At 41.5% G+C, this 13,427-nt stretch overlaps 1 protein-coding gene across 22 annotated transcripts in view; it reads right to left on the reverse strand.

Annotated features, from left to right (window-relative positions):
* Window positions 1-13,427, reverse strand: part of SLC44A3 (solute carrier family 44 member 3) — an 86,848-nt gene that overhangs the window by 23,039 nt on the left and 50,382 nt on the right. For 20 of the 22 annotated variants that reach the window (XM_055585059.1, XM_055585054.1, XM_055585053.1 and 17 more), the window contains 2 exons: window positions 6,664-6,820; window positions 2,813-2,899 (listed from right to left, as the gene is read on the reverse strand). In XM_055585059.1, coding sequence (XP_055441034.1) covers window positions 2,813-2,899; window positions 6,664-6,820 — 244 coding nt within the window. The remainder of the gene's footprint in view (window positions 1-2,812; window positions 2,900-6,663; window positions 6,821-13,427) is intronic. The other 2 variants (XM_055585037.1, XM_055585058.1) reach the window with 1 other exon arrangement.

Raw genomic sequence — 13,427 nt, forward strand, 5'->3', positions numbered from 1 at the left:
TTCCTTTGTCCACTGCCAAATAAGATCGACAATAGCTCTGGCCATGACTCCACAACAATCATCTTTATTCTTACAAATCTTTTTTTTTTTCTTACCATGCTGCATGGCATATGGGATCTTGGTTCCCCAATCAGGGATCAAACCCGTACCCCCTGCATTGGAAGCACAGAGTCTAAACCATTGGACTGCTAGGGAAGTCCCTACAAATCTTTATTTCACTCTGCTTTCCAGGAGTTGTTTGGACAACAGGTGACCTTTCCCTCCTCATCAGTATTCGCTTTTCTTCTTTCTCTTTTATTCTTCCTCCTCTTCTTTCTCAATCTCCTAAACCTGAGACCTCCCAGCAGTGCCCACATCACCTGGTAGTGCCCAGTCCTATAGGAGTCACCCCACGTTAAAGCTGCTCTAGGGACTTCCCTTGTGGTCCAGGGGCTAAGACTCTGAGTTCCCAATTCAGGGGGCCTAGGTTCCACCCCTGGTTAGGGATACAGATCCCATGTGCTATAACTAAACAGTTCGAGTAACACAACTAAAGATCCCACATGCCACAACAAAGATTGAAGATCCCATAGCCAAATAAGTGAATGAAAAAAATACACATATATACATGTTTTTTTAAAAAAGCTGCTCTGGCAGCTGGTTTAGGCCCAGGCACAATCACTGGCACCAAGATCAAAATTCAAAGACCCGTCCCTGTTTGTAACACTGATTCACCATGAGCTGGATCCTCAAGGCTAGCTGAGTCTTTTTGTGATCCGGGGACAATCATTCCCATTGTACGTCTGTTAAAAGGATTTCAACAATTTATAATTATACTGTGATTAATACTAACACTACTTATGATTTTGGAAACATTTTGAAATCCCCAAAGTAAAGGTACAGGGCTAATATAAGATGCTGAAACGTCAGAATGCAGAAAGTACGTCCCTTAGGATAAGAGGGCAGAGAAAACAAGCAAGAACATAGTTTGAGACAGTGGCTTTCAAGTGTGTTCAAGCAGCAGAGCTGTCTTTAAATGAAACCTTCAGAGGAATCCCACTCCTCAACCAGATAAAAGTGGAGCTGCTCTGGTTGGAAGGCAGGGGCGGGAGGTGGTGATGTTGATATGAGCCCAGAGCCCATCCTTCCTCCTCCTCACCTGAAGTGGTGGTCCCTGCAGTATTCATAGAGCCCCAGGGTGGGGGTCTACGAAGCAGTGAAAGAGGGACATGGAAAGAACCTGAATTTACTAATACTGTGAGGGAACAGCAACTCAGCTTTAGGGCCCTAAAGGACCATGTGGCCAACATATCGGTATATCAAAGGTTCCACTGTTTTCGTCTTTCTAGTCTGTCTATATGTATCTTAGCTTGATTTTCATGTATATGTATTTTATCACTGTACATATTTGTAATGCATCTCAATAGCATCTTCATAGAATAAGTTGGTGTCTGGATGTGTACACAGAGTTCTAGGGGAGAGAGGCTGGTACATTTCACTGTGACAAGACATTCACAGGGTCTGGCTTGACTTGCTATGGGACCTACCATTCTGAAAGGTGCAATAGGATTTTACTGTGCTTTATACATGCTTGCTTGACGTGATCCAAGTGAAAGCTAAACACACTCTAAAATGTATGCCAAGAGTCTTAAGAAGAGCCTTAAATATAGGGTTTACTACAAGAAGACTACAATCTCCCCCGAATAATGAAAGGTATTCTTAACACCATTTATAAGACATTAAACATAGATGGCCTAATTAGTCCCTTTACTTCTACTGGTACATTTATTAGGAAGAGGGGCAAAAATAAGAAGTACTTTTCTAAGCGAGTACTGTGAACATTTAAATTATAAAACAGCCTGCTGACTTACAAAAATACGGCTTTGTGTAAATTTGACTAAGGGTTATTAAAATTTCCTAAATTATTGACAGAAAAATAAAATACATATCTAATTTTCCACCGGTTTGAAAGACTCAGGAGGAAAAAAATCTGAAATTCAAACAATTACAGTATATAATTTTTCTGATTTTTAAAGGAATATTTATAGCTTGAAAGTGAAAGGCTGGTGAAATATATAAAAATTAGGGAGGCAGTCCTTTTCCTATTTCAGGAAAATTATAGTTCTTGGAGAAGACATTGAAAATTAGCTCTCAGTTGATACATATGCATTGTATTAGAGTTTCTAAAGCCACCTCCTCTTTTTCTTTGAAAGAGAGACACATTTCTTTCAGAATTTGAAGACTTGTATTAATGATCTAAGGTTCTAAGGTAAAGGACTGCAGGCGACAGCCAAGGAACCAGATCCATTCATCCATCCATCTCCACTTCCCTCAGGTCAGAGCTAAGAATAATTTTCACATGTTAAAAAGTTGGAGAAATTCAAAATAAGGAGAATATGTCTTGACCCATAAAAAATATAAAATTCAGATTTCAAGCACTTCCCTGGTGATCCAGCAGTTAAGAATCTACCTTCCAATGCAGGGGATGTGGGTTTGATCCCTGGTCAAGGAACTAAGATTCCACATGCTGCGGGGCAACTAAGCCCTCGCACTACAACAAAGACACAGGGAAGCAAAAACAAAAAATAAAATTCAGATTTCAGTGCCCATAAGTTCTGCTAGAACACACTCAGGCCCATCCAGTTACATCCTGTCTGCGGTTGCTTTTCTGCTGCGGCAGCAGAGCTGAGTAGCTGTGCCTGAGACCCAAATGACCCAAAACCTGAAAACTTTTACACAATCTGGCCTTTACAGAAAAACTGGCTAACCCCTGGCCTAAGAGACGGTGCCCACTGGCAGCCCTCACACCGTGTCCCCGGCGCAGGAGACATACCTGGTTGAGATGGCGCAAGCACTTGTCAAGACACCAGAAACAGCAGCAGCAGCACTGGGACACGCACCTTGACAAGGCACCGTCCTGCTGGGCCAGTTCAGAAAGAAAGGAACAGTGTCACCAACAGCACAGGAAAGAGGCACACAGAAGTGTCTTCCAGCACACCCTGTTCCTACTTGGAGATCTGTGTACCTGGAGAAGCACCACAGCAATTCTCATGGGTACAGAAGTTCTTCTATTCTGTATATGCTACTGCTACTACTAATTACTATCATTACTATACTGATGAGCAAGGGTTCTCTTCTGTGGGCTTACCTGTTAGGAGTGCTGTTGAGTTCAGCAGAAAGGGAAATGGATTAGCCTGTTCTTACTAGCAAAGGTGAACCAGACCTTTTGGTTCTAGTAAAAAAAAAAAAAAAAGAAAAAACCTCTCTTTCTTCATGTTTTCCTAAGTGTCTTCAATCATAAACTCTGCTTTTTCAAACCATAGTTTATATTCATGAGAAATTCACATCCCACAGACAATAAAACTAATGCATTGTAGATACTAGTTATGTGTCCACACATCCAAAAAAATCAGGTTTCATTCTTTGGAAATACATTCCATATTAAGACTTTCAGGGTTACATTTTGGGGGATAAATTAGTCCTTTGAAATATAACTTGAACTTGTGTATAACTCAAGAATGGATGAATTAATAAAACTTGTTGGGGGAAGGGGTGATTAAATGTATCTTACTGCCCAGACTGGGGTGGGGGCAGGGGGGAATCCCTGAAAACAATCCTGAAATAGTTTTCTATTAGGACCCCAGGGACAACTTAGCCTTATATAGACATTTTCTTGTCCCAGTGTTAATTCCACTAGATGAAATCTGACCTGCATCCTTTTCAGCCTGGCTATGGTTGTGAATGAGCCATTTAATGTAAGAAGGATCTCACAGTGGCCGTATGAAATGCTTATACTGCAGGTACAGTATGGGGCTGTAAGGCTGCTGAGGAAGACTATTTTTTTTAACCTAAGAAAGGACACATTTCTCCAACAGTGACATCACTAAAGGGAGTTTGACCCCTTAGTCCTTATGGGATCTAGGAAGTGATAAATAACCTCTTAGACTTCAGCCAGAGAGGCTGACCCATTGACTGTTAGATTTATGGAAGCTGTTTCCCCAAAGAGTTTAAGGTGCCTAGCTCTGGGGGGTACAGTGAGTTCCCTGATGTTTATTAACTTATGATTATCTAGTACTAATGCATCAGATCAGATCAGATCAGTCGCTCAGTCGTGTCCGACTCTTTGCGACCCCATGAATCGCAGCACGCCAGGCCTTCCTGTCCAACACCAACTCCCGGAGTTCACTCAGACTCACGTCCATCGAGTCAGTGATGCCATCCAGCCATCTCATCCTCTGTCGTCCCCTTCTCCTCTTGCCCCCAATCCCTCCCAGCATCAGAGTCTTTTCCAATGAGTCAACTCTTCGCATGAGGTGGCCAAAGTACTGGAGTTTCAGCTTCAGCATCATTCCTTCCAAAGAAATCCCAGGGCTGATCTCCTTCAGAACGGACTGGCTGGATCTCCTTGCAGTCCAAGGGACTCTCAAGAGTCTTCTCCAACACCACAGTTCAAAAGCATCAATTCTTTGGCACTCAGCCTTCTTCACAGTCCAACTCTCACATCCATACATGACCACTGGAAAAACCATAGCCTTGACTAGACGAACCTTTGTTGGCAAAGTAATGTCTCTGCTTTTGAATATGCTATCTAGGTTGGTCATAACTTTCCTTCCAAGGAGTAAGCGTCTTTTAATTTCATGGCTGCAGTCACCATCTGTAGTGATTTTGGAGCCCAGAAAAATAAAGTCTGACACTTTCCCCATCTATTTCCCATAAAGTGATGGGACCGGATGCCATGATCTTCGTTTTCTGAATGTTGAGCTTTAAGCCAACTTTTTCACTCTTGACTTTCACTTTCATCAAGAGGCTTCTTAGTTCCTCTTCACTTTCTGCCATAACACATGCATATATACATATATGAGGGCTTCCCTGATGGCTCAGAGGTAAAGAATCCACCTGCAATGCAGGAGCCACAGGAAATGCAGGTTTGATCCCTGGGTCAGGAAGATCCCCTGGAGGAGGAAATGGCAACCCACTCTGGTATTCTTGCCTGGGAAATCCCATACACAGAGGAGCCTGTTGGGCTATAGTCCATGAGCGAGTGAGTGAAGTCGCTTAGTCATGTCCGACTCTGTGACCCCATGGACTGTAGCCTACCAGGCTCCTCCATCCATGGGATTTTCCAGGCAAGAATACTGGAGTGGGTTGCCATTTCCTTCTTCAGGAGATCTTCCCGACCCAGGGATTGAACCCAGGTCTCCCACATTGTAGGCAGATGCTGAGCAACTAAGCAGAACATGATATACATATATGAATATATTTAATATATATAAACTACATAAATCTACTTGAAATAAAAAGTTGCTCTGTTCTTCAAGAAATCTTTCTCCAAGTTTCCTAAAATTGAAGGATCGATTTCAAAATGCAACAGCCAGAGTAGCTAGATTTATCCTGGATGGTGAAATGTCTCTTTAAGTCACAAAAATGTAGTTAAGCAATATTTAACAGAAAATACTCTCTGATCAGGGGTGATGGCTTAGTGTGCATTTCAAGGTAAGGAAGCTAGATAATTTTATATGAAAGCCAATCAACTGCTCTTAATTAATATACTAATCTTAAATCTTGATTTACAATTAAATCTTGATTGGGCTTCCCTGGTGGCTCAGATGGTAAAGAATCTGCCTGCAATGCAGGAGACCTGGGTTTGATCCATGGGTTGGGAAGAATCTCTGGAGAAGGAAATGGCAGTCCACTCCAATATTCTTGCCTGGAGAACATGGACAGAGGAGCCTGACAGGCTACACTCCATGGGGTCACAAAGAATCGAATACAGCTGAGCAACTAACACTGACTGATTGAAATCTTCCACAATTCAGATTTCTGCTTCAAAGAGCAAACAAAAACAATTCTAAAGTATCATTACGAATCCACATGTAAAACTTACCCCATTTACTAAAAGCACACACCTATGCCCAAATGGCTGGACTCTGTTTGTCAAACTCTGACCAAGTCACCAACACAGAGGTGGGGATGGGGGGGTGGGGGTGGGGAAACTAACATTGTGTGAGAACAGAAAAGTTGGGAAAAATCCAACCTTTCCTTATTTGGCAGGCCAGAAATACCACGAGAACAGCTGTTTTCCTGGTGTTTTGGTTTCCACTGGCATTCATAACCAAATGTACATGGAAATAAAAACCAGGGAGAAGAAAAACCCCCAGGCACAAAAGCCCCACAGTTTTCTGTCCTTTGAGCTGAGATTTAGGTCAGCTTGCCCGTTTCTCACTATTAAGCATGAACGCACACACAGGCACATGCAACTAACTTCCCCTGACACCCTCCAGAGACACAGAAGCTGGGGAAATCTCCTCATCTTATGGTATATTTTTCTTTCTTTAAAAAAGCATGATAAATATCCATAAAACCTTGCTTAAATTTCGTCTTAAGAATTTCTCCCATTTGTTCAGCATTTAAACAGGAAGAAAACCCAGCAAGCTAAGAACTATGCCCTCCCTACACCACCTGTGCCACCATGTTGGAGAAAATCCAACAAAATTAAACAAAACAGGGAGCTGGACAGGAAGGTTGCTGGGGGTGGGGTGTGGATGGGACCTGAAGCCCATTGGAGCTTTCTGAATGGCCCCTGGCACAGGTCACATTCCTGTCCTGGGACCCAGTGCAGTTCTCCAGTGATTCACTTTTCTGTGACCCAAACACAGAGCACACTGTTTTAACGTGTTGCCTTACCTTCTCTTTCAGAGTGTTATACACGTACATGAGAACGGCTCTTGGAATCCTCACCACAGTGATTAAAAATGACCCTTTGACAACTGTTCCCTGATGGTAGCAGAAAAGAATGGAGAGAGATGAAAGGATCGGGCGATCAGGAGGGTCACTTTTATTTCTGGGAACAGGAGAAAAAAAGATAGCATTTAAAAAACACTATTTAGAAAGAAACAAAAAAACTTGTCTCTGGTTCAAATTATCTACGGTACTAACAATTTAGAAAGCAGTGACGCCATCTGTCTTTGGCAAAATTTTTATACTCCTTGCTAGCTAAGGTTAAATTATTTCTTGGACTAAGTTAAGAAATATTTCTGGTGGTATTCAATGTTACAAACAAAGAAGAGAAAATTTTAAAACATACTGATGAGGTGAACAAGTTTTCCTCTTTACAACACCTAACCACCTCCACCAATCTATTAAATTGGGTATTGATCCCATTTTCAGTTTCAGAACTTTAATTATATAATAATCCCCTAGGTTTAAATTACACACTTTCATCTGTAAATATTGCCAGTATTAGCTTGGTGATGAAAATCACTACCACATCACATGACCAGGATTGGCAGCCAGAGAGTATCCGGCTCACAGCAGAGGGAGGAAGAGTTCTGGCTTCCCCAGCTCCTGAAACCCAGCTGATTTCTCCTCTGTTCTATAAAGGTCACCTCACTGTGAATCATTTACGGGACTTGTCATGACACAGCTCTCAAGAATGCAAAAGTCAGTTTCACAGGCAGGGAAAAAAAGTGAAAAAGAACAGAATGGGCACATCTTTCTTCCCCCTCCCCCACACCTGAAAGATAAAACAAAGGCGGGAGGGCTGATGTCACCCCTTCCCTGGCCCACTGAGGCCAGTTCTAGAAAGTGAGGCCCTTTCCGAGAAGCTCCAAGGGAGGCTTGCTTTCTTCATAATGGATTATTCTACAGCTCGCTCTGGTTGCTAATAAGTCACTATGAATTAAGGTTTTGACCAGAGCCTAGGTTTTCAGGGAGGAAAAGGAATGCAGCCAGAAATGTTTCAAGAGCTGGCAACGGCCACATTTTGCTGTTATTTAAATCATCCAGGAAGGAAGAGAGAACATGAAAGTAATATTGGGAGCAGAGTAGCTGCAATCCAGTCGTCCCACAAAAAGGGCGATGTGTGTTTCAACTCAATATTGTTGAAAATAGGAAATGCCAGGGAAGCTATTGCTGATATGAATTCACTTAGATCTGATAAACTAGAAAAGTAGCACAGCCAGGAAAATCTGACACTTTTTTTCCCCTTTCCTCAGTCTTTTTTTTTTTTTTTTTTTTTTTAAGAGGAAGACTGTTTACTTTCCCATTGAGGAGATCCATGTGCCTTAGAATTGACTGGTTCTCAAGCAGGGGTGCAGGCAGACGAGGGCAGCGCTTGCTCTCCATCTGATACGGAAACAAGTGATTCACAGGCCTCAAGGGCTGGTCCTCCAGGTACTGAAGTTTGGGCTTAGGCATCTGTTTTCTGAGGTTTCGCAGGGATGGGACTGACCACTTAAGGCAGGGTGGTGTCTGCACTGTCTGGATGGCGCTCATCCGTGTCACATCCCGGTGATGGCTCCAGACGCTTTTGGGCTTGGCTGGAAGAAGATGTAGATGTTCCAGAAGCTGACTTACCACTTGGGAGAGAAAACCTGAAAAGAGGGCCAGCTCACAAACCAGGCCAGCCTTTGGAACCAGCTCACTCAGCACCCCACTCTAAGAACTAAATACCACCTTACAGGAAAGGGTTAATCATTGGGGGGTCTCGGAGACACCACCTTCCTGCCCTAGACTCTTTTCCACATTCAAAGGTTGTATCACCCTGTCACGCCTCCTCTGCTGTGCATGTCCCCGGGGTCTTCATCTCTGCACAAGCAGCAAAACCTGCCTTCAGGAAGAGGCTTTGATTACACCTAGTGAAGCTTAAACTAATACTTCACCACATTTTGAGAACTGGAGTTTAGGACCACAGTGTGGCAAAGGACATACTGAGCAGCTCAGTGATGGGCTTATGAGGATGCCACAGCCTCCTGGTGGGCTTCCGCTTCTGTCTACAGGGAGTACTGCATGCTGGGCACCTTTCGCTGGGTTCTGTGGGTGGTGGCGGTAGGAAGGCCCCAGGAAGTGGGGGACAGCAGGAGACTCCAGGATGTACCCCACACGCCCAGCTCCTCTAGGTTTAAACTTGTGGCTGCTTTGAGTGCTGAAGGTGCCTGGCTCTGTGTGATGGAGCCAGGAGGTCCCAGGACACAGTATCAACTCAAGTCCCTGGGCAAACCATTTTTTTTTTTAAGCACTACTTTTTAAACATTTTTATTTATTTATGGCTGTGTTGGATCTTCACAGCAGCACGCAGGCTTTCTCTAGTTGCGACGAGCAACTATGAAGGGACTACTTTTCATTGCGGCGGCTTCTCTTGTTGCAGAGCACGAGCTCTAGGCACACAGACTCATTAGCTGTGGCATACAGGGCTCAACTACTCTGTGTTATGTGGGGATCTTCCTGGACCAGGGATCAAACCCACGTCCCCTGCACTGGCCAGTGGATTCTTAACCCTTGGACCATCAGGGAAGTCCTGTGCAAAGCGTTTAATGCTCTCGTTCACCTAAGTCTGTAACGCCTTTTGGTCATGGTATCTAAGTGCTATTTTGCAGCTACGATTTGCTTCAACATAACTTACTCCAGAAACTTAGGAATCTTGGAGGCACGTTTTAGCTCTGGTTAGATCCAGTCGAGTGCTTACTGAGAACTCTTCAGCAGCGTGGATAATTCATTCTGTGTTGCGGCTCCTGGACAAGGATCAGGCTGCACAGGATGCTTGGCCTCCACTGTCAGTCTGGTCCTGGGCAAAGGAGGGCGGTGTGTCCCTGAAGAGACCTCGTCCTTTCCTGACATTTCTTTCAGCAGAATCACTGCAAGATGGGGTTGGGAGGACTGTGGGGGAATCTGTGAGGTTCATTTATCCAATCCCAAAGAAAAAAGGAAACTCTTTGTTATGAAGAACAGGTCCTCAGCAGCTCTTGTCAGGGTTAGCAAACTCATGTGTCTCCTACCGAAATTCCTTAGGCTCAGCTGTGAATCCACTTCCTCACTTTCTTCTCAGCAAATCCAAAGCAGCTGGAAACCATCTTCTGTATACTTGCAAGCGATGAAGTCATGACTCAAGCGTCCCTTCTCCAAACTGAGCAGTGCTGGCTCCTTCCTATCCACCCCAGCCCCATCTATATGGCTCTCAGTTGACCTCTCTGAAATTCAAGCAAATGGTGGTAAAAGGGAAATTACACAGGATGCCCATGTCCTGGTACTTGATGCTCCCTGGATGACCTCTTCATCCCTCTTACTGCTTAAATGAATGACAGAGATGAATGTACTCTGGCTATATTTAATTCTCACCCTGCATGCAGACTGGAACATGAGATTAAAGAATTATAAGCCCTGAGATAAGGGAAAACCTTGAGGTTTCAAAATTAGCACACAGTCAAAAAGAATGCAGAACTCTTTAATAAATGAAATAGCAGTGCTAAAAATAAGTCAGTATGCACTTTATTTTAAATTAGTTTATTTTTATCAAATATGTGAAATATCTTAAAAAGTCAAATAGCACTGCTAGGTGTAACAGGAAAAACAGCAGTTTTTTTTCTCCACCACTAATTGTCTATCCCTAGAGGCAGTATTTTAGCTGTTTCTTCTGGAACCCACCTTCACACTCCTAAATTACTTGTTCTCACTGAAATTTCTTCATTTTTTTCATTCTCAGAGAATGTCTACTGACTTCCCACTATGGAAGACACAGGTTTCATTCTCCTTGGCAGCTTAAACTCCCAAGTACACTCATTTTCCCACTCCTCTTTTTCTCAGTATAATTATACTGAAGTTCTAAAAGATTTCTCCCCAGTTTTACTGAGATATAATCGACATGTAACAGCATGTAAGTCCAAGGTGTACAATGTGTTGATTTGATCCACATATATTTCGCAAAATGATTACTATCTTAGCATTAGCATATGCCTCCATCACCTCATATAATTAACCATTTCTTTTTTTTGTGGCGAGAACATTTAAGGTCTCTTCTTTTAGCAGCTTTCAAGTATATAACACAGTATTGTTAACCACAATCATCATGCTGTAGTTAGATCTCCAGAACTACTCACCCTCTAACTAGAAGTTTGTGCTCATAATCTGTACCTCCCCTTCTCCCCTACCCAACTCCCGGGCAACCACCATTCTACCTGTTTCCATTAGTTCAGCTTTTTTAGATTCGACATATAAGTGGTATCATCCCTATTTGTTTTTCTATGACGTATCCCTTGGCATATTGCCCTCAAGGTCCATTCGTGTTGTTTTAACTGGCACGATGTCCTTCTTTCTCATGGCTAAATGATATTCCATTATATACACCAAATCTTCTTCATCTATTCACCCTTCTATGGACACTGAGGTTGTTCCTGTATCTTGGCTATTGTGAATAGTGCTGCAATGAACATAGGCGTGAAGACATTTCTTTGAGATTCTTTTTTCATTTCCTTTCGATATATACCTAAGAAGTGGGATTGTTGGATCCTATGGATCTGATTTTAATTTTTTGAGGAGCCTCCAAACTGTCAGTTTCCATAATTGCTGTATACCAAATTTACATACCCCACCCCACAGTGAAGGAGGGTTCTCTCTTCTCTACATCCTTGCCGACATTAGTCACCTCTTGTCTTTCTGATGACAGCCATTCTAACAGATATAAGGTGGGATCTAATCGTGGTTTTGATATGTATTCCCTGATGATTAGTGATGTCGAGCATTGTCATGTGCCTGTTTTTTGTATCTTCTTTGGAAAGGAAGTTCTGCTCCTCTGCCCCCTTTTTAACTGAATTTTTTTTTTACTATGGAGTTATAGGAGTTATATATATATTTTGGTATTAACTCCTTATCAGACAAATATTTGCAAATATTCTCCCATTCCATAAGCTGTCTTTTCATTTTGTTGATTGGTTCTTTTATTGTGTAGAACTTTTTAGTTTGATGTAATCTAATGTTTGCTGTTGTGGCTTGTGCTTTTGGTGTCCTATGTGAAAAATCATTTCTAAGACTGATGTAAAGGAGCTTTTCCCTTATGTTTTCTCAGAGGAGTTTAGGGACTTCAGTTCTTATGTTTGAGTCTTTAAACCATTTTGAATTAATTCTTGTGAACCGTGTAATACAGGGGTTTAATTTTATTCTTCATGTTGTTATCCAGTTTTCCCAGAACTGTTTATTGAAGAGATTATCCTTTCCCCTCTCTAGGATCTCGGTTCTCTTCCAATGATCTATGGGTCTATTTTTATGCCAGTCCCATACTGTTTTGTGGTATAGTTTGAAATCAGGACAGACAATGCCTCCAGGTGTGTTCTTCTTTCTTAGAATTGCTTTGGCTATTTGGGCTCTTTTATGTTACAAATTTTAGAATTTTTCTATTTCTGTGGAAAATATAACTGAAAGGTTGACAGGGAATGCACTGAATTTATAGATGGCTTTGGGTAATAAGGCTATTTTAACAATATTAATTCTTCTGATCCATGAACACAGGATATATTTCCATTTGTTTGTGTCTTTCATCAGTCTTCTACTTTTCAGTATACAGAGCTTTCATCTCCTTAAATTCATTCCTAAGTATTTTATTGTTTTCAATGCCAGTATGAATGAGACTGTCTTATTTCTTTTTCAGATATTTTGCTGTTAGAGAAATGCAACTGTTTTCTGAATGCTTTGTATCCTGTACCTTTACTGAATTCATTGATTAGTCTAACAGTGTTTTTGATGATGTTTTTAGAATTTTCTTTATATATTAATAAAGTCATATTATCTGTAAACAAAGGCAATTTTACTTCTTTCTTTGTGATTTGTATGTATTTTTTCCTCATTTTCTTGCCTGATTGCTCTGGCTAGGTCTTCCAGTGCTATGTTGAATAGGAATGGTAAGGGTGGGCACTCCTGTCCTGTTCATGATCTTAGAGAAAAAATTTTCAGTCTTTCACCACTGAGTATGTTTTAATTAATGTTTAGGGCTTACATTATCAGTACATAAATAACATTCACAACTGTTTGAAACAGTGTATTCTGATTATATTTTCTTTCTTTATAGCTTTTGACTTTTAAGTTAATATTTCACATTTTTTATTTGCTTGGTTTTCCACATGCTTCACCAAATGCTTCATCAAAGTATAATTCTTTTTCTCCACATATTCAAACAACATATATGATATTCTCTAAGTTTCCTTTTTATTTTTTCTTGGAGACATCCCTCCTGGAGCCCACTGCTCTCTTGCTCCTCCTTGGACTGGACATTTTCTATACCTGCTAAATACCTACCCTCCTGGAAATTCCCTTCTCTTCCTCATGGTGTTGGAGCCCATTTCCTGAAACTCATGTTTTTTTCCCCCTTGGTTTACTCATTAGTTTAAGAGGAGAAAGGATAAGGGGAGGAAATCTTTTGAGATATTGCATGCCTGAATAGGACTTTATCTTCCTTTATCTTTGACCGATAGTATGAATAGGTATAGAATTCTAGGTTGGAAATAATCTTTTCTCAGGATTTTGGTAGTTCTGTCCTACTATCTCCCTGGTTCAGAGTTGCTGTTGAACAACAGATTCCATTCTAGTTCTTTTTAAATTTTATTTTTTATTGAAGTGTAGTTGATTTATAATACTGGTTTCAGATGTATGACACAGTGTTTCAATATTTTCAAAGATCATATCCC

The sequence above is a fragment of the Bubalus kerabau genome, chromosome 6 (assembly GCF_029407905.1).
Source record: "Bubalus kerabau isolate K-KA32 ecotype Philippines breed swamp buffalo chromosome 6, PCC_UOA_SB_1v2, whole genome shotgun sequence".
NCBI classification, from domain to species: Eukaryota; Metazoa; Chordata; class Mammalia; order Artiodactyla; family Bovidae; genus Bubalus; species Bubalus kerabau.